The sequence below is a fragment of the Dendrobates tinctorius genome, unplaced genomic scaffold, assembly GCF_039654945.1.
Source record: "Dendrobates tinctorius isolate UK_male_01 unplaced genomic scaffold, ASM3965494v1 ptg000017l, whole genome shotgun sequence".
NCBI classification, from domain to species: Eukaryota; Metazoa; Chordata; class Amphibia; order Anura; family Dendrobatidae; genus Dendrobates; species Dendrobates tinctorius.
In genome coordinates, this window is record NW_027361685.1 from 10,945,913 (window position 1) to 10,965,684 (window position 19,772).

Consider the following 19,772-nt stretch of genomic DNA (forward strand, 5'->3'; position numbering starts at 1 on the left):
ACATCTGTCTCTAGAGCCGCAGTAGAAGATGAAGATGTCGTCCTCATCATGAAGGAGTTATTTCTCATGTCGCGTGTAATGAATATCTCCTGCAGTATTGCTAATGCCGATTCCAGTGTCGGTAATGAGACGAGAATTAGCGTTATGGAAGATGAGTCTATGAGGAACGTGTTCAGCTGCCGACTCCGAGGAGGAAACTGCTTGTTGTCTGTGGCCTAAATATATAGGTTTTATTAGTAGATGTCAGGGGAGAAAACTAAACCCTGTAAGATAATAAATCTCCTCGTATGTTTCCCTTATTATCTCCAGTAATTGTATTATTACACAGGATTCTTATGATGTTACATCAGATCATCTTCTTCTCATTCAGGTCTCTACAATATCGGATCCTCTCAGTGAAGATCTTCTACAAAAGAGAATTTTCCTGATTTACCCATCAAGGATGGATATGGACAGAGACAAGATAGCGGAGAGGATATTACACCTCACCCTAGAGATCCTCTTCCATCTCACTGGACAGGTGAGAGATTCTGATGACATCACATTACATCATTATCTATGGGAATAACAGATGGACAGAACTGGAGAGGTGAGGACTCTGGAAATGTCTATAGTGAGATTTATTAATGTGTCTCTCCATAACCAGGATTACACAGTGGTGAAGAAGACCTCTAGTGATCGCTGTCAGGACCCTGTGTCTGAGGGATGGGGAAGACCCCTGAGCCCAATCACGGGGCCTCCACCTCACCCCCTGATCCATGAGGACATCAATGACCAGAAGATCCTAGAACTCACCTACAAGATGATGGAGCTGCTGACTGGAGAGGTGACACTCCTGGGAATGCTGGGACATTATACAGTAACACTATGAAGGGATCGGGGGATGACGGTATCATTGTATGTGTCAGGTTCCTATAAGGTGTCAGGATGTCGCTGTCTATTTCTCCATGGAGGAATGGGAGTATTTAGAAGGACACAGAGATCTGTACAAGAACGTCATAATGGAGGTTCCCCAGCCCGTCACATCACCAGGTAATAGACAGGACTAAATACACACGGCCTATAATTATCTGTATGTAGAGAATGAATTCAGTCCCTGTATGTGTTTCCTCCAGATCTATCCAGTAAGAGGACAACACCAGAGAGATGTCCCCGTCCTCTTCTTCCACAGGACTGTAACCAAGAAGATCCCAATGCTCCTCAGGATCCTCAGGTAGATGGAGAGAAGGTGTCAGGAGATCTCCCCTATCATGTGTAGACAGCTGTGAAGGTCTTGTGCTCAGTCTTGTTTTATCCACCAGTATTATATCTCTATATATAAAACTGAATGTGTGTGTGTGTATCGCCAACCAATCACAAAGCATCTTTCATTTCACCAGAGCTGTTCAAAAGAAGTTGAGCTGTGATTGGCTGCTATGAGCAGCAGCAGTTTTCCTTGCAACCAATCACTAAGCATCTCTCATTTCACCAGAGCTGGTTAAAAGCAGCTGAGCTGAGCTGGTTGATATGAGCAAGTTTTCCCACTTGACAACACCTCAGCAGACACTGACATGGTGGGAGAAATCTAGCATCCCCGGGAACATAAGCTCCCAGCCATTGTCTGCCCCCCAGAAAGGAGCAGAGAGCACGACAGAAATGAATCCCCCCCCTCCCTGCCCATATACCCATCACACATCCTCCGTCCCATAGGCACATCTTGCCTCTTAAAGGGATCATTGGTATGGAAGTTAGGGCAAATACATCCAGCGCTTCAGTTTTGAACCCAGGCCTCTCTTAAAGGGATCTCCGGTATGAATGTCATGGCAATTGCCTTCAAATGCTCTGGTACTGACCCCAGGCTCTCTTAAAGAGATCTCCTGTATGGAAGTTAGGGCAAATCCCTCAGCACTCTGATTCTGACCCCAGGGTTCTATTAAAGGGATCATTGGTATGCAAGTCAGGGAAAATCCACTCAGCGCTCTGGTTTTGATCCCAGGCCCCTCTTAAAGGGATCCCCGGTAAGGAAGTGAGGTCAAATCCATCCAGCGCTTTGGTTCTGACCCCAGGCCTCTCTTCAAGGGATCACCGGTATGGAAGTTAGGGTAAATCCCTCAGCACTCTGATTCTAACCCCAGGCTTCTATTAAAGTGATCATTGGTATGGAAATTAGGGCAAATCCACTCTGCGCTTTGGTACTGACCCCAGGCCCCTCTTAAAGGGATCTATAGTATGGAAGTCAGGACAAATCCATCCAGCGCTTTGGTTCTGACCCCAGTCTTCTCTTAAAGGGATCTACTGTATGGAAGTTAGGGCAAATCCCTCCGCTCTGATTCTCACCACAGGTTTCTATTAAAGGGATCATTCGTATGGAAGTCAGGGCAAATCCACTCAGCGCTCTGGTTCTGATGCCAGGATGTTGGGAGATGTGGGATATTAGGGGTAGTAGTCCGGTGGCTCTGGCTGACGGGATGATGTGGGATATTAGGGGTAGTAGTCCGGTGGCTCTGGGTGATGGGATGATGTGGGGTATTAGGGGTAGTAGTCCGGTGGCTCTGGCTGACTGGATGATGTGGGATATTAGGGGTAGTAGTCCGGTGGCTCTGGCTGATGGGATGATGTGGGATATTAGGGGTAGTAGTCCGGTGGCTCTGGCTGACGGGATGATGTGGGATATTAGGGGTAGTAGTCCGGTGGCTCTGGCTGACGGGATGATGTGGGATATTAGGGGTAGTAGTCCGGTGGCTCTGGGTGACGGGATGATGTGGGATATTAGGGGTAGTAGTCCGGTGGCTCTGGCTGACGGGATGATGTGGGATATTAGGGGTAGTAGTCCGGTGGCTCTGGGTGACGGGATGATGTGGGATATTAGGGGTAGTAGTCCGGTGGCTCTGGCTGACGGGATGATGTGGGATATTAGTGGTAGTAGTCCGGTGCCTCTGGCTGATGGGATGATGTGGGATATTAGTGGTAGTTGTCCGGTGGCTCTCACTGATGGGATGATGTGGGATATTAGGGGTAGTAGTCCGGTGGCTCTGGCTGACGGGATGATGTGGGATATTAGAGGTAGTAGTCCGGTGGCTCTGGCTGACGGGATGATGTGGGATATTAGGGGTAGTAGTCCGGTGGCTCTGGCTGACGGGATGATGTGTGATATTAGTGGTAGTATTCCGGTGGCTCTGGCTGACGGGATGATGTGGGATATTAGGGGTAGTAGTCCGGTAGCTCTGGCTGACGGGATGATGTGGGATATTAGGGGTAGTAGTCCGGTAGCTCTGGCTGACGGGATGATGTGGGATATTAGGGGTAGTAGTCCGGTGGCTCTGGTTGATGGGATGATGTGAGATATTAGGGGTAGTAGTCCGGTGGCTCTGGCTGACGGGATGATGTGGGATATTAGGGGTAGTAGTCAGGTGGCTCTGGCTGATGGGGTGATGTGAGATATTAAGGGTAGTAGTCCGATGGCTCTGGCTGACGGGAAGATGTGGGATATTAGGGGTAGTAGTCCGGTGGCTCTGGCTGACGGGATGATGTGGGATATTAGGGGTAGTAGTCAGGTGGCTCTGGCTGACGGGATGATGTGGGATATTAGGGGGAGTAGTCCGGTGGCTCTGGCTGACGGGACGATGTGGGATATTAGGGGTAGTAGTCCGGTGGCTCTGGATTATGGGATGATGTGGGATATTAACGTGAATGTGGCTAAGCGGAGTGGGCGGGGCTATACACTCAGCTTTATATGTAGAGATAGTTATAACAAATTATAATGATTACATCTAACTTTACTTAGTTACTATGCCCAGGCAGCTAGTGTTTTATACTTGTGTAATGACAACAGTGGAGATGGCAGGATTAGAGCTGACCATAGATGGGACTTCTCCATCTGTCTGTGACGTTTACAATATTTGTTTCAGGGTGAAGATCTGACCCATATTAATACTACAGAGACATATATGTAAAATAATAAGTCTCCTCATATGTTTCCCTTATTATCTCCAGTAATTGTATTATTACACAGGATTCTTATGATGTTACATCGGATCATCTTCTTCTCATTCAGGTCTCTACAATATCGGATCCTCTCAGTGAAGATCTTCTACAAAAGAGAATTTTCCTGATTTACCCATCAAGGATGGATATGGACAGAGACAAGATAGCGGAGAGGATGTTACACCTCACCCTAGAGATCCTCTTCCGTCTCACTGGAGAGGTGAGAGATTCTGATGACGTCACATTACATCATTCTTATCTATGGGAATAACAGATGGACAGAACTGGAGAGGTGAGGACTCTGGAAATGCCTGTAGTGAGATTTATTAATGTCTCTCCATAACCAGGATTACACAGTGGTGAAGAAGACCTCTAGTGATCCCTGTCAAGACCCTGTGTCTGAGGGATGGGGAAGACCCCTGAGCCCAATCACGGGGCCTCCACTTCACCCCCTGATCCATGAGGACATCAATGACCAGAAGATCCTAGAACTCATCTACAAGATGATTGAGCTGCTGACTGGAGAGGTGACACTGCTGGGAATGGTGGGACATTATACAGTAACACTATGAAGGGATCGGGGGATGACGGTATCATTGTATGTGTCAGGTTCCTATAAGGTGTCAGGATGTCGCTGTCTATTTCTCCATGGAGGAGTTGGATTACTTAGAAGGACACAGAGATCTGTACAAGAACATCATAATGGAGGTTCCCCAGCCCCTCACATCACCAGGTAATAGACAGGACTAAATGCGCACGGCCTATAATTATCTGTATGTAGAGAATGAATTCAGTCCCTGTATGTGTTTCCTCCAGATCTCTCCAGTAAGAGGTCAACACCAGAGAGATGTCCCCGTCCTCTTCTTCCACAGGACTGTAAACAAGAAGATCCCAGTGCTCCTCAGGATCATCAGGTAGATGGAGAGAAGGTGTCAGGAGAACTCCCCTATGATGTGTAGATGGCTGTGAAGGTCTTGTGCTCAGTCTTGTTTTATCCACCAGTATTATATGTTTTATACTTGTGTAATGAGAACGGTGGAGATGGCAGGATGAGAGCTGATCATAGATGGGACTTCTCCATCTGTCGGTGACTTTTACAATATTTGTTTCAGGGTGAAGATCTGACCCATATTTATACTACAGAGACATATGTGAGGGGTGATGAGTGGTGTAAAGAGGAGATTCCCACATATGACTACCCAGGTGAGTATGTCGAGGTAGCTATTTAGGGAGGGCTAATTAACCTTTCACGGTTGAGCCAGTGATGTCCAAATTATTGCAGTGTTGCTAACAACTCAAATGACCACACGGAGACGGGGGTCTCTGTACGGGAGGATCGAGGCAGATCACTAAGCCCCTTTATTTTAGTCACATATTTTATAATCTTTTGCTTAATTATGCAAGGTTCTCAAGTACCAATAGCATCATTTCACTTTATAAGCCAATAATATTGCAAGAAAACCGGAAACTACATATATATCCGTCATAGAAAGTAGTATAATGGCATATTCTTCAGAGTTTTACACCCCCGCCTCCCTTATCTTTGCACCTGATGAGAACAGTCTGGTTTCATGACAGCCCTTGCCAATTACAAAAATGAAGAAACAAAACCTTCAGAGAATGGACAAAACGAAACTTCAGCTCTGATTTTAGTATTAACCCTTCACATTCCCCCCTAGATAAAAATTTTTTAAACACATATGCAGCATCAGAGGTGCTATCCCAAGCTAACAGCTTGAGGGGTACTGGTCTTCACATGGCTGATGCCGTGTTATCAGTCATGGCTGTCGCGGCGCACCCATCCCCCCTGTATACTGCAGTTCATGAATAACAATTTTTGATGACGGTGGTGGGGATCTTTTTTAGGTAGGCATGTGCTTGGCTTCAACATCTTCATCAAGTAGCCTTTTGAGATCGGTGTAGAGAAGAGCAGGGGCAACAACACTTTTGGTATCATCATTAGCTGTCTTAGTGTAGAATTTCCTAATATATACAGAAATACACCAAAGAACAAGTTTTAGTATCACATATACAACAAGGATACAAGCAGCAATGTGTAACAAGCTTTGTAAGATCCCAGTTATCCAGCCCCCTATTCCCTTAAATCAATTGGCTAGATTGAGAAAGGAGAAAGTGTCTGACCACCAACTGTCCCTATTACAATCATTGTCTTTATCGTATTGATCTCTGAGTCATTGAGTATATTCTAACTTTAACTCTTAACTTCTACCAATAATAATATGGAAAATGCGGGAAAACCAAAACATTATGCCCCTTCATTTGCTATTGGCTTGTTGGGTGATGAGGAGGACTTGATAGGGACCGTCATACAAGGGTTCTAGTCTGTGGTTTCTGACATGCCTTTTCATGACTACCAAATCACCAGGCTTCAGGTTACAACAGGTGTCGGTTTCTGCTGAATCTGGAAAAAAGAAAAGAAAACTAGAACATAGGTGTTAGTAAGATGTTTACTAAGCTGAATAACACATTGAACAGCACGGTCAGTTTCTTCTGATAACTTCTGGAACCCCATATCTGCATATAACTTCCATCACCAGTTTCTTCGCTGTGGTCTTTGCAGTCATGTTGGTAACAGGGAATGCTTCCGGCCAACTGGAGAACCTGGGGCCCAGTAGAATTTTTGCACCAGTGCGAGGGCCTCATTCTTTCCTCAATGTGTAGGTCCATGTGCCCATATGGCAATAGCAGGGTACATCCGCTTAGGGAGACACACGAGTTGGTCCTTTTTCCAGAGACCATTATCCATTCGTTCCCCATCAGTCTTCCATTGCTTCACCTCTTCCTTTGGAGACATTCTCTGCATCGTCATTAAGCGGTCTGACAGAAAACTTCAGTCTGTTGTAGATCATCAGGTTCTTGTAGAGTCAATGCTTCTTGTAACTGTTTACGCTGAGAGCATGTGGTCACCATAGTTGGTGTGGTTGGTTCAACGGGTAAGAGAGCGGCGGCTTTTGCTTGCATATCCGCAAACGCGTTGCCAACAGTCTGTGGACTGGTCCTAGGACCGTGCGCCTTAACTTTGATAATAGCCACCTGAGTAGGTAATTTGATCGAGTCCATGAGGGTTTTAACAGCTTCAGCATTTTTCACTAGGGTTCCAGCAGTAGTAATAAACCCTCGATTGGTCCACAGAGCCCCAAAATCGTGAGCAATACCAAATGCATACCGTGAGTCCGTGTATATATCAACCCGTCTGTTCTTGGCCAAAGTACATGCAGTAGACAGAGCCTGGAGTTCTGCTTCTTGTGCTGACTGTGAGGGTGGGAGTGCAGCTGTGTGCACTACAGTGTCCTCTGTGATAACAGCATATTTCGTGTGCAATCTACCAAACCCATCAGCATATCTTGAACCATCCGTGTATAACACCAGATCAGGATTTGGGAGTGGATTCTCACTGACATTTGGTGGAGTAGCTGTTTCTTCTATCAGAAATTGGGAACAATCATGTTGGAGGTAATCCTCATCACTGCCATCTTTCCTTATAGTTCATTATGCGTCTTTCAAGGCATTGTAAAGGGGTTGCATTATGCGGGATGCATCCGGTATCCACTGACAACAATAAGTGCATAGTCCAAGAAAAAGGAGTTCAGTTTCATCTTTTGGGAAAGGAAGGGAGCTGACAGCTATTTTTCTTTCTTCTGCGAGGTGTCTGACACCCTGAAGGAGACAGTGACCCAAGAATATCACTTGACCAAGGCAGAACTGAAGTCTCGAGGCCGAAACCCGACAGTTCAGTGCTGCCAGATACTTAAGGAGGCTAACAGTGGCAACAATGGCAAAAGACACCTGCTCATATTTTTTTGCAAACTGGTTGGGACTGTTTTGGGCCCCTTGTGGCATAACTGTCCATGTTAACTGTTGGCCCTGCTAAGTGAATGCAAATAGAAACTGGCAGTCTGGGTGTAACGGAATGCTAAAGAAGGCATTGGTAAGATCAATAACTGTAAACCAAGCAGCATCCTGGGGTATTTGGGACAAAAGAGTATGTGGATTAGGCACCAGGTTTGAGAAACACTTTTACTGGTTCTAAAGGCATTTTCCCTATATCATTTGGCCCTTTTCACCAAAGTTTAGATGGTTTCTCTGAGAGGTATGGGGTGAGTCGTTGATCCTCAGGCAATATTGGGGGTGGATCTGGGCCTATCAGGGCCATCATAACAGTAGGGATGGCATGAAAAATACAGATTTCCTCATTGTCTTCATCTACATAGGGATTATATAACGAAAAAAACCATCTGACCATCATCTTGGAATTGTATTCTGGAGCGGAACTGTGATAATAAATCTGCCCCTAGTAAATTTACAGGACATGTGGGAGAGATTACAAACTGAATAGTAACCTTGGGGAAAGGTCCCACAGAAATAGGGTTTATAAAAGTATATTAATTGGGTCTACCATCTACTCCGATTAAAACAGCAGGGGAATGACAATCTCTCTGAAAGTGTCCGAATCGGGCACAGCGCATTGCAGATGAGAATTAACAGGGAGGGGCTGAGGAGCAGGGTTCCCAGTTGCTGAAGTCTGAGGGGGGGCGAGAGTTTGCTGTGTGGGCTGAAGGGCACACTGTGTGCTCACAGCTGCGGTGGGGGCTAGAGGCTGCTGTTTGCTCTTTTTTTTTTTTTTTTTCTCTCTTTGCTGAACAGAGTGGGTTAAAGTCTTCTCAAAACTTTTTTTTTTCCTCTGGATCTGGTAAATGGAAGGGGTGGCAACCACTAACCACTAGCAATAACGGGGACTAAGGCTGGCAGCGGATGATAATAGGTGCCGTCAGCAGAGGTGGGGGCTGCGACTCTCGGTCTCCTTGTACAATTGTCATCCAGCAGGGAGACCTCTTCTTTCAAATCATCACTTTTAACTATTCGTCTGCCTAACACATTAGTATCATTAATCTCAATTCCTTCTTTAATCAATCACTTTCTCACACCACAGTCACTTTCTTGAACCACAATACATCCCGTCTTTGCCATAATAATAGACAATTTTGCTTCTTCAACATAGCCGTAACAGAAACAATCAGAATTCACTTGCTGTTCAATGTCCACATAACCTTCATTATACAATTCATGTGCCAAGCCACGGAATTCCTCAGCGCCTTCAAGTAATCCATCATCAGTCAACCTTCCTTTATTCTTTTTAACTCCTTCGTCCCATAGCGTAGGCTGCAACCTCCCGCCCTTAGGAAATCCCAGAATCGAAAATATTTTTCCTGCATTCCTGACAAATTTCTTTCCTCGTCTTTGAATCATAAGACTAACAGTATCTGATCCTTCGCACAATTCCAAACTTTTCTTTTTCTTCCACAGAAACATAATTCTTTCCTTTAGAGCTAAATACCCTGACTTAAATTGTGCACAGATCTGGCGGCCGTTTCAGTCTCTGTTCCACCGGGTCAATAATCCCCCTCTGGAATTGCCCAAAATTTGCGGTACTCAGTGAAAGGAGGAGGGCGTCTCAGACTATCCCTCCGGACACCTCTGGTTATATATATCTTTCTATATATACCTGAGTTACGTATCCTACCCATCTTCGATCACATCACCACCCCCAATACTAATAATGATCGGGAATTTCAGGATATTTTGACTATAAAGAGAGTCACAATCACTGGTCAATCCGGGGTGTCCGTCCCTTATGAGGTACGGTTCGAGCACTGGGCCCCCAACGGGACTACACCTCTATATGATTTCACCCATGAATCACCCCACCAGGGGATAAACCTCAGATCCTCTTTGCAGCAACAAGCACAGGAAAACCACACCAAGGGTCAGTCTGAACAGTATAACTGCCAACTTACTGTGGTTGTCGTGGGGCGTGATCAGTCCCAATTTTCCAGCACCTGTGTCCGCTCCGAGGGTCCTTTGTGTTGTTGTCCTCCGGGGGCAGAGGCGTCCCTGTTCAGGGGCCCCACGTTGCGCACCAAGCTGTCGAGGTAGCTATTTAGAGAGGGCTAATTAACCCTTCACGGTTGAGCCAGTGATGTCCAAATTATTGCAGTGTTGTTAGCAACTCAAATGACCACACGGAGATGGGGGTCTCTGTACAGGAGGATCGAGGCAGATCACTAAGCCCCTTTATTTTAGTCACATATTTTATAATCTTTTGCTTAATTATGCAAGGTTCTCAAGTACCAATAGCATCATTTCACTTTATAAGCCAATAATATTGCAAGAAAACCGGAAACTACATATATGTCCATCATAGAAAGTAGTATAATGGCATATTCTTCAGAGTTTTACACCCCCGGTTCCCTTATCTTTCACCTGATGGGAACAGTCTGGTTTCATGACAACCCTTGCCAATTACAAAAATGTATCTTACAGCAACAAAAATTAAGAAACGAAACCTTCAGAGAATGGACAAAACGAAACTTCAGCTGTGATTTTAGTATTAACCCTTCACAAGTAGTAACCACTGAATACAGAGAAGTCACAGATTCCTCTCAGTCACCGGCTGTGGCTGCTTTATCGGTGGTGTAGTCCGGCCCTATTACCATGATCACCATTTTGCCTCTAGACCACAACATTCTCCTCCACCTAAAACTGTTCACATGACTTTGGGCATTGAAAGCCCTTTTCTATAATAATAATAATAATACTTTATTTTTATATAGCGCTAACATATTCCGCAGCGCTTTACAGTTTGCACATATTTTCATCACTGTCCCTGATGGGGCTCACAATCTAAATTCCCTATCAGTATGTTTTTTGGAGTGTGGGAGGAAACCTGAGTGCCCGGAGGAAACCCACGCAAACACGGGGAGAACATACAAACTCCTTGCAGATGTTGTCCTTGGTGGACTCGAACCCAGGACTCCAGCGCTGCAAGGCTTCAGCGCTAACCACTGAGCCACCGTGCTGCCCATATAGAACTTACGACCTGGAGGATCCACCTACCCCCTGGGATTAGGAGACACTGACTGTTACCTGCCCAGATCTGTAACTATAAAGCCAAATGACAGCGTACGTAGAATGTGCTGACAAGTTAGAAAATCACTTGAAGAAAAATATGCTGGGCCTGTAAGAGAAAGCGGAGGGTAATGATGCTGTTGGCTTCCTAGATCCCTGAGATCTTATCGGATAAATCTTCTCTCCCTTCTGTGCTGCTGAATGTCTCATGGTCCCTACAAGACCAGGTCCAGTCTTTCTGGCCAAACTTCCCTTTTATGATCGACAACAGTAAATGTGCAGTGAGGCCAAGTGTGAATTTCTCTACAATAACAGAGTTTCCCTTTTTCCTGACTTTTCAATTTGTGTTAAAACTACCGTATTTTTCTGACTATAAGATGCACTTTTTTCCTTAAAAAATATGGAGGAATATGGGGGGTGCATCTTATAGTCCGGATGCATCGGCTCTGGATGTGGTGGGGAGGTGGGGAATGGCATCGGCGGAGCAGCGGGTCACAGGAGGCTGGAGCTGGTGGCTGCGACTAACTCCTGTTGCCGCTGCTAAAGAGAAATGAATATTCACTGCATTCCACTACCATGGGCTTGGAGGGCAATGAATATTCATTTCTCTTTAATAATAGTATCTTGATATGATTAGCCTCCAACCCCGGTCCTGGTATGCATGGCCCCATCCTTATAATTGGCCCACATCCCCATCCCCATCCTGGTATGCATGGCCGCATCTGAAAAGGTTAAAAAACAAACCATTACACTTACCTACCCCACTCTCCCTCGCAGCGTCCTGCTCCAGTGCCAGCAACTGCTATATGCTTGTAAGCAGCGCATGGCAGGGACGTCATGTGCTGCTCACAAGCAGAGCACAGCTGCCAGGACTATGTACGCAAAGGACAGTGAGTATTCTTTGCTCTTCAGTATGGCACAGTGTCAGCCACCGGCTTCCTGCTGCTACCTGCGGTCACGTGTGCCACTACTTAAGAGAAATTAATATTTGTGAATACTCACTGTTCTCAGCGCTGCTTACAAGCATAAAGCAGTTGCTGGCACCGGAGCAGGATGCTGCAAGGGAGCGCCGGGTAGGAAAGTGCAATGTTTTGGGTTTTTTATGTTTTCTGTTGGGGCCATGCATAGCAGGACGAGATGGGGCCCTGCATACCAGGACGAGATGGGGCCATGCATACCAGGACGAGATGGGGGCCCTGAATACCAGGATAGGGATGGGACCATGCATACCAGGATAGGGATGATGGGACCATGCATACCAGGATAGGGATGGGACCATCCATACTAGGATGAGATGGGGACCTTGCATACCAGGGTAGGGATGGGGCCATGCATACCAGGATAAGGATGAGGTGGCCATGCATACCAGGATATGGATGAGGGGGCCATACATACCAGGATAGGGATGAGGGGGCCATGTGTATCAGAATGGGGAGGAGGGGGCCATGCATACCAGGTTGGGCTGGAGGGGGCCATGCATATCAGGGTGGGGAGGAGGGGGCCATGCATATCAGGGTGGGGAGGAGGGGGCCATGCATACCAGGGTAGGGATGAGGGGGCCATGCATACCAGGATGGGGATGAGGTCATGCATACCAGGGTAGGGATGAGGGGGCCATGCATACCAGGATAGGGATGAGATGGCCATGTGTATCAGAATGGGAAGGAGGGGGCACTGCATACCAGGATAGGGATGACGGATCCATGCATACCAGGATAGGGATGAGGGGGCCATGTGTATCAGAATGAGGATGAGGGGGCCATATATACCAGGTTAGGGGATATTAAGTACAGAATTGACCACATTTTTTGCTTCAATTTTTTTTCCTAATTTCCTCTAAAACCTAGGTGCGTCTTATAGTCCAAAAAATACAGTAATTTCAAGGAGGATTGTGATAATCTACAGGACAAACATTCCACCTGTGCCATGATAGATCTCTAAGCTGTGCGTGGCTGATGGCTGTAATATACATTTATTCCCGCCTGCAGGAGATGTGTTGGCTCCAGCCCTGGTTTCATAGATTTACTAAACGTCATGAATTCCATTATCTTTTCCAGCCAAAGGATTTCAGATTACTGCACAATCTCTCCTGAAATGGGGGCACTAATACTTTCTCTACTCTTCCGGTCAGGACTCATAGTGGTTCCAATGATCCACCATAAATGAGGCAGCTCCAGTTTAGTGTTCTCCCCTTGTACATACGTTGTTGTTGGGGATGTAACATATTTTTTTATTCTATGTCTTTTTTTTACCTGTTCCTTCTGTATGATAGTTTGATTGTGGTGGGATCGGCCTACCTGCCTAATGTGAGTCTGTAACTCTCTGATAGTCTTCAAAAAATCTCTCCATTGCCTCTTCCAAATGCCTAAGATCTAAATTTAAAGTGCCCCTGTCAGCAGGATTGTGCTCAGTAACCTACAGACACTGTCAGGTCAGCACCGTTATACTGATTAAATTGATACCTGGTGATGAAATCCGTCTTGTGGTTGTTGTTTAATCTTTATTTGTAGTTTTCAGTTAAAGAGATTCTCGTGCTCTGGGGCGGGGCGGTGGGCGGGGCTTTATGTGGTGCTCTGATTGCATATTCATCTGTATTGGCTTATGACAGGTCGCTGATCCCTCACTGACCTGCCCCCCATTATTACATAATGCATATAATAGTGTTGATATTATTGGTGATAATGCCTATAATATTGTGGCTATTGTGAGGCTTAGAAAGAAATTACATCCAGCAAAATGACACCGGCGATGGCGACGCCTGCACAGTAGCATCTATAAGTAAGAGATAGAGGCTACTGCACAGGGGCCGCTGGTGACATTTTGCTGGATGTAATTTTTTTTCTAAGCCTCACAATTGCCACAATATTATAGGCATTATCACCAATAATATCAATGCTATTATATGTATTATGTAATAATGGGGGGCAGGTCAGTGAGGGATCAGCGACCTGTCACAAGCCAATACAGATGAATATGTAATCAGCACACCTCATAAAGCCCCGCCCACAGGCCACCACAGCCCCGCCCCAGAGCACGAGAATCTCATTAACGGAAAGCTACAAATAAAGATTTCATCACCAGGTATCAAAGTAAGACACCTATCCATAACTAATCCTATAGTTATATGATAAATAAAGATGCAGCCAGAATAAAGTCTTTTATTAGAAATAAAGCAAAACACAGGGCAAGTGGGAAGAGCCGGGCAAAGCACCAGAATTGGCGCATCTAATAGATGTGCCTTTTCTGGGCAGCTGCAGGCTGCTATTTTTAGGCTGGGGGGTCAATATCCATGACCCATTACAAGCCTGAGAATACCAGCCCCCAACTGTCAGCTTTAGCAAGGCTGGTTGTCAAAAATGGGGGGACTCCATGCCATGTTTTTAAATTATTTCTTTATATAATTAAAAAAAACAGTGTGAGGACCCCTCTATTCTTGATAACCAGCCTTGCTGAAGCTGACAGCTGAGGGTTGCAGCCCCCAGTTGTCAGTTTTGCCAGACTGGTTATAGAAAATACAGGGGAACCCACACCGTTTTTTTCATTCATTTATTTAGTTATAACGCAGGCAGTGGGTGAGGAATACTCCCATCATCCGCTCCTGCTGTCACTGTTCTTGGCAGCAGCAGGTGTAGGTTGATGGGAGTAATAGTCCCAAACGCCCGCACCTACTATCATCATTCTCACTTTAATATAACTCTCATCATTCTCCCTGCCGGCAGAGTAGAGGAGAATGATGAGAGCGTCTTCAGCACCCGCCACCGGGGAACAGAGATTAATGTAGCGCTACTTCCCTGCCGGCCGTCCATGTGGTACAGATGCTGACATAGTTGTCACACGTGTGCCACGAGTATTACACACACGGACATCTCCGGTACCGGAAATATCAGGACGTGTGAAACCGGCCTTATACACAGTTCTCTTCAAATGATATATTTCTTCTTGAAACTCATCTGACAGAAAATATTGGACCTTACGATAGTATAGATTGTGAAGTCTCCGAGACCCATACGCTAATTACACCAGAGAGGTTTCACCACTAGTTACTCATTTATTACTGATGGAGACTGTGGAGTTTGATCATTTTAGTAGTTCCTAATCAGGCCCCATTATTAATATCTAACGTGTGTCACTTTATGTGGTGGTAAGTTTGGAATTCTTCACAAAGGATAATAGAAAACAAATGGATCTTACAAATTATTTTCCAGCTTCGCACTGTACCCTATATACGATTGTACACTACTGTCTGGGCACATGGCAGTGTTCAGAAGGGAAGGAGCGCCATTTAGCTATATGAATGCAGATCTAGCTGGAATAGTTTGCAGACACAATGTATTGGGAGCACTGTTCATAGTCACCTGGCAGCTCAAAAGATGTCCACCATGAATATGCTTGGCTCTATCTTCTCTGCTTCCCATATCCCAAGGATTGCCTTCCTCATCGCCCTTTAACACCCTTACATGGAATCTGGACTTACACTGGGACCCCTAGGCTTGGACCATGGCCTTACCTGCTATTTTGTGGTGTTAGATGGCAAGAAAAATAGTCAGGTAGCTGGGTCAGAACCAGAAGGCCAGAATCAGAAGACACAAGAGTAGTCAGTAAACTGGCCACGGTCACAGCAGGAAACAAATACACAAGCCACAAGCTGAGCACAGAGGACTGAACCAGAGGAGAACAGCGCTGTATCTGGCAGATTCCGGCCATGTGCTTTGCGCTTTAGTAGAGTGTGGTACTTTCCAATTGGCTGAAGTAGGGAGCAGATTACTCCAGCTGGACAGCAGGAACAGATCCCAGATGAGATTGGACACACCATATGCAGAAGCCCTAATATAACTAAATGACAGAAAACCAGAATAGTAGAAATCCCCATAAAGTAATTCCATGTTACTAATTAATTCACTGAGGGTTATAATCCTTAGGAGGAGTGAATATTTTGACTCCACAGCCACTTTCCGGAAATTAACCCGCAGTGGATGTTGGAGAGTGAAAATTACACATTTGCCATTTTCTTACCCAGCACATAGTGCCCAGATTGTTCTCCAGGAGACACCGCAAATTAAGTGGATTCTTCTCACTATAATATTGCTAAATACAGGGATCCTAAATGTTGTTTGCGCACACTGCAAGACTCCGAAGTGAGAGTGGATTTTGCTGGATTGGTTTATGGAAACCTTGTTGCTTTTCAACAGCCTTTGAGTCACTAATAGTGTGGGAACCTCTGGTTTTCTATTGACAGATGATGGACCTGAGTTGGGACTTGTTTTTGTGAGATGAGAATTGGTATTATTTTCACCTACATAACATTGATTGGTTTCTTTTTATTCGATATTTGAGAGGCAGAATGTACAAACAGTTGAACACCGCACACTACTGGTTCATCCAACAAAGTTTTCTATTAGAGTGTGAACTGTCATTGTCTTTGTAAATAATTAAAGCTTTTACATAGCTTGCCATTTTTATGGACAGTTTAAGTAGAAATGCTCAAAATTATAAAACTCAATGATATTTTATTAAAAAATAATTGTTTTTATCTTAGCAGATGACTGTAGCAGGAGATCAGAGGGACGGATGACATCGTCAATTTTTAAATCTGATGATCTTGAGATGCTACAAGATACAACTAAAGTGATTGCTATTACTCCAGATATACCATCATCCATTTACAGCAAAGATATGTCATCTGATCCTATGAAACAGGTCCCATCTTCTGATTCATTACCGATTACTAAGGAAAATCAAAGTCACAAAAGAGGCATTAAAAAACAAACTGCTCCTAAAGCAAAGAAGTCATTTTCATGTTCAGAATGTGGGAAATGTTTTACATGGAAATCACATTTTATTATTCACCAGAGAATTCATACAGGGGAGAAGCCTTTTTACTGTTCAGAATGTGGAAAAAATTTTGCACTTAAATCACATTTTGTTAGGCACCAGAGAACTCACACAGGGGAGAAGCCTTTTTACTGTTCAGAATGTGGGAAATATTTTACACAGAAATCACATTTTGTTAGACACCAGAGAGCTCACACAGGGGAGAAGCCTTTTTCCTGTTCAGAATGTGGGAAATGTTTTAACAATAAATCAGATTGTGTTAAGCACCAGAGAATCCACACAGGGGAGAAGCCTTTTTTCTGTTCAGAATGTGGGAAATGTTTTAACACTAAATCAGATTGTGTTAAGCACCAGAGAATCCACACAGGAGAGAAGCCATTTTCATGTTTAGAATGTGGGAGATGTTTTGGACACAAATCACGTTTTCTTTCCCACAAGAGAACTCACACAGGGGAGAAGCCTTTTTCATGTTCAGAATGTGGGAAATGTTTTAGGAATAAATCAGATTGTGTTATGCACCAGAGAACTCACACAGGGGAGAAGCCTTTTTCATGTTCAGAATGTGGGAAATGTTTTGCACATAAATCACATTTTGTTACCCATCAAAGAATTCACACAGGGGAGAAACCCTTTTCTTGTTCAGAATGTGGGAAATATTTTGCACAGAAAGCACATTTTGTTGTCCACCAGAGAATTCACACAAGGGAGAAGCCTTTTCCCTGTTCAGAATGTGGGAAATGTTTTAACACTAAATCAGATTGTGTTAAGCACCAGAGAATCCACACAGGGGAGAAACCTTTTTCATGTTCAGAATGTGGGAAATGTTTTAATACTAAATCACATTGTGTTAGGCATCAGAGAACTCACACAGGAGAGAAACCTTTTTCATGTTTAAAATGTGGGAAATATTTTGCACAGAAATCACGTTTTCTTACCCACCAGAGAACTCACACAGAGGAGAAGCCTTCTTCCAGTTCAGAATGTGGGAAATATTTTAACCAGAAAGCGCTTCTTGATCGCCATCAGAGCAGTCACACAGAGGAAAAGCCATTTTCATTTCCTTAATGTGGGAAATATTTTACTTGGAAATCAACTGTTAATAAACATCAGAGATGTCACTTAGCGGAGTATACTTTTATATGTTTATAATGTTAGAATAGTTTTAACCAAAATTGCACCTTCTTAAATGGGTTGTCTCTTGTCATTCCTCATGTTTGCTGACGAAAGGAAAAAATTTAACCTTATTTATTGCAAATGTAAAACTATACCCATAATTCACCCCCTGAAGGTTAGTTGGAAAGTGACTAATAGAAAAAACATGTACCCCACATCTCAGTATATAGGGTGAGGTGACATTTACACACTCACTCTCCAAGCCTCTCATTTCTACAGGTTTCATCGTCCTCACCAAAGACGACTCATCAGGAGACTATGTAATATTGACCTTTATTCAAGCGAGACTAAACGAAAAAAAAAAAAATAAAATCATGTATCATGTTATTCGAAACAGTCAGAAAACTAGCCCCATATTGGCAGATCCCAAACATCAAACTATATACTTCGGAAGTTTATAAGCCCCTCCAGTGTCAGGAATAGATAGTATGAATTTGAATTTACCAAATGGCTGCAATGAAACAAAGAGTGAAAAATTTAAAGGGGTCTGAATACTTTCCATACCCACTGTATCAGTAAAAATAACTCATCTTTATTAGGTTAAGTATAAAAGAATTGCTCCATTTTCCGATACCCGTCGCATCTCCATTTTTCATGGTCTTGGGTTGGGTGAAGGCTTATTTTTTGTGTGCCGAGCTGACGTTATTAATGGATACCTTTTTGGTGCTGATATGATCTTTTGGTCATCCTTTATTGCATTTCAATGCAATGTTGTGGCGACCAAATAAAAGTAATTCTGGCATTTTTTACGTTTTATCTCATTACGCCATTTAGCGATAGGGTTAATTCTTTTTTATATTGATAGATCGGGCGATTCTGAACGCCGCTACAACAACTATGTGTATGTTTGATTTTTTTTATTTTATTTTGAAAGGGGGGTAATTTGAACGTTTTTATTTTTTTTAATATTTTTAAAAACATTTCTTTTTTTACTTTTGGCATTGTAAAGACATACAGCATTGTATCTTAATTAACCAGATGACTATTTTTTAGCAAACGAAGAATAATAGAATGTTAAATGTATGTTGGCTTTAAATTTAAGTGTTGATTTCTGGTTGGTCAGGAAAGCAAACTTTTGTTTGTGTAAGCCGGTAATATTGACTTTTATTGTGCGCTTATCCTTGATCACTGGTGATATTTGCTGATATGCTAATTATGCATTGTGTTAAGGGCATGTCACACTAAGAGATATCGCTAGTAATGAAATGAAACCCAAAGTTACAAAAAAAAGGTGACATCAAAGTGGCAGAACTAGCTCTATTATTTAAAGCAAATTCGGCCAAGGGCAAAAATGAAACCCAATCATCCTGATCAGCGGAAATAAAACATCTCAAATACGACTCCAAGGTCTGGTTTGTTCTCTCTGTCTGCCCATTGGTCTGAGGGTGAAAAGCAGAGGAGAAGGACAACTGAATTCCCAGCTTGGAACAGAAGGTCCTCCAAAATCTAGACACAAACTGAACTCCTCTGTCAGATACAATGTTCTCAGGAATCCCGTGTAAGCAAACCACCTGTTGCAAAAACAGGGGCACCAACTCAGAGGAAGATGGCAACTTAGGGAGTGGTACAAGATGAACCATCTTAGAGAACCTATCACAAATCACCCAAATAACAGTCATTCTTTGAGACACCGGCATATCAGAGATGAAATCCATTGAAATATGGGTCCATGGCCTCCTGGGGACCGGCAAAGGCATCAACAACCCACTAGAGCGAGAACAAGATTTAGACCGGGAGCAAGTCCCACATGACTGCATAAAATTCCTGACATCATGAGACAAGGTGGGCCACCAAAAAGAGCGACTCACCATATCTCTAGTACCAAAAATACCTGGATGACCAGCCAATGCAGAGCAATGAACTTCAGACATCACTCT

At 44.0% G+C, this 19,772-nt stretch overlaps 1 protein-coding gene and 1 long non-coding RNA gene across 3 annotated transcripts in view; one reads left to right on the forward strand and one right to left on the reverse strand.

Moving 5' to 3' along the window:
- The first annotated feature begins 949 nt into the window (after positions 1–949).
- Positions 950–17,909, forward strand: LOC141082281 (uncharacterized). Of its 2 annotated transcripts, none has more exons than XM_073566221.1 (8): positions 950–1,032; positions 1,116–1,213; positions 4,034–4,183; positions 4,311–4,490; positions 4,573–4,696; positions 4,780–4,877; positions 5,076–5,166; positions 16,427–17,909. In XM_073566221.1, the coding sequence occupies exons 1-8, from the start codon at positions 1,002–1,004 to the stop codon at positions 17,785–17,787; spliced, it is 2,133 nt and encodes a 710-aa protein (XP_073422322.1). In that variant the 5' UTR covers positions 950–1,001; the 3' UTR covers positions 17,788–17,909. The 2 variants fall into 2 exon arrangements, with proteins under 2 accessions (XP_073422322.1, XP_073422323.1); XM_073566222.1 differs by having other exon boundaries at positions 16,430–17,909.
- The window catches only part of LOC141082282 (uncharacterized), a 47,941-nt gene continuing 33,452 nt past the window's right edge, over positions 5,284–19,772 (reverse strand). Inside the window, exon 3 of the long non-coding RNA XR_012230485.1 lies at positions 5,284–5,946. This is a non-coding gene — a long non-coding RNA (uncharacterized lncRNA). The remainder of the gene's footprint in view (positions 5,947–19,772) is intronic.

Bases quoted from the DNA above. Each gene is read 5' to 3' on its own strand.
- LOC141082281 (XM_073566221.1), top strand. From the start codon at position 1,002: ATGGAGGTTCCCCAGCCCGTCACATCACCAG. The intron at 1,033-1,115 runs GTAATAGACAGG...TGTTTCCTCCAG, and splicing joins CCAGCCCGTCACATCACCAG to ATCTATCCAGTAAGAGGACA. The intron at 4,878-5,075 runs GTAGATGGAGAG...TATTTGTTTCAG, and splicing joins GTGCTCCTCAGGATCATCAG to GGTGAAGATCTGACCCATAT.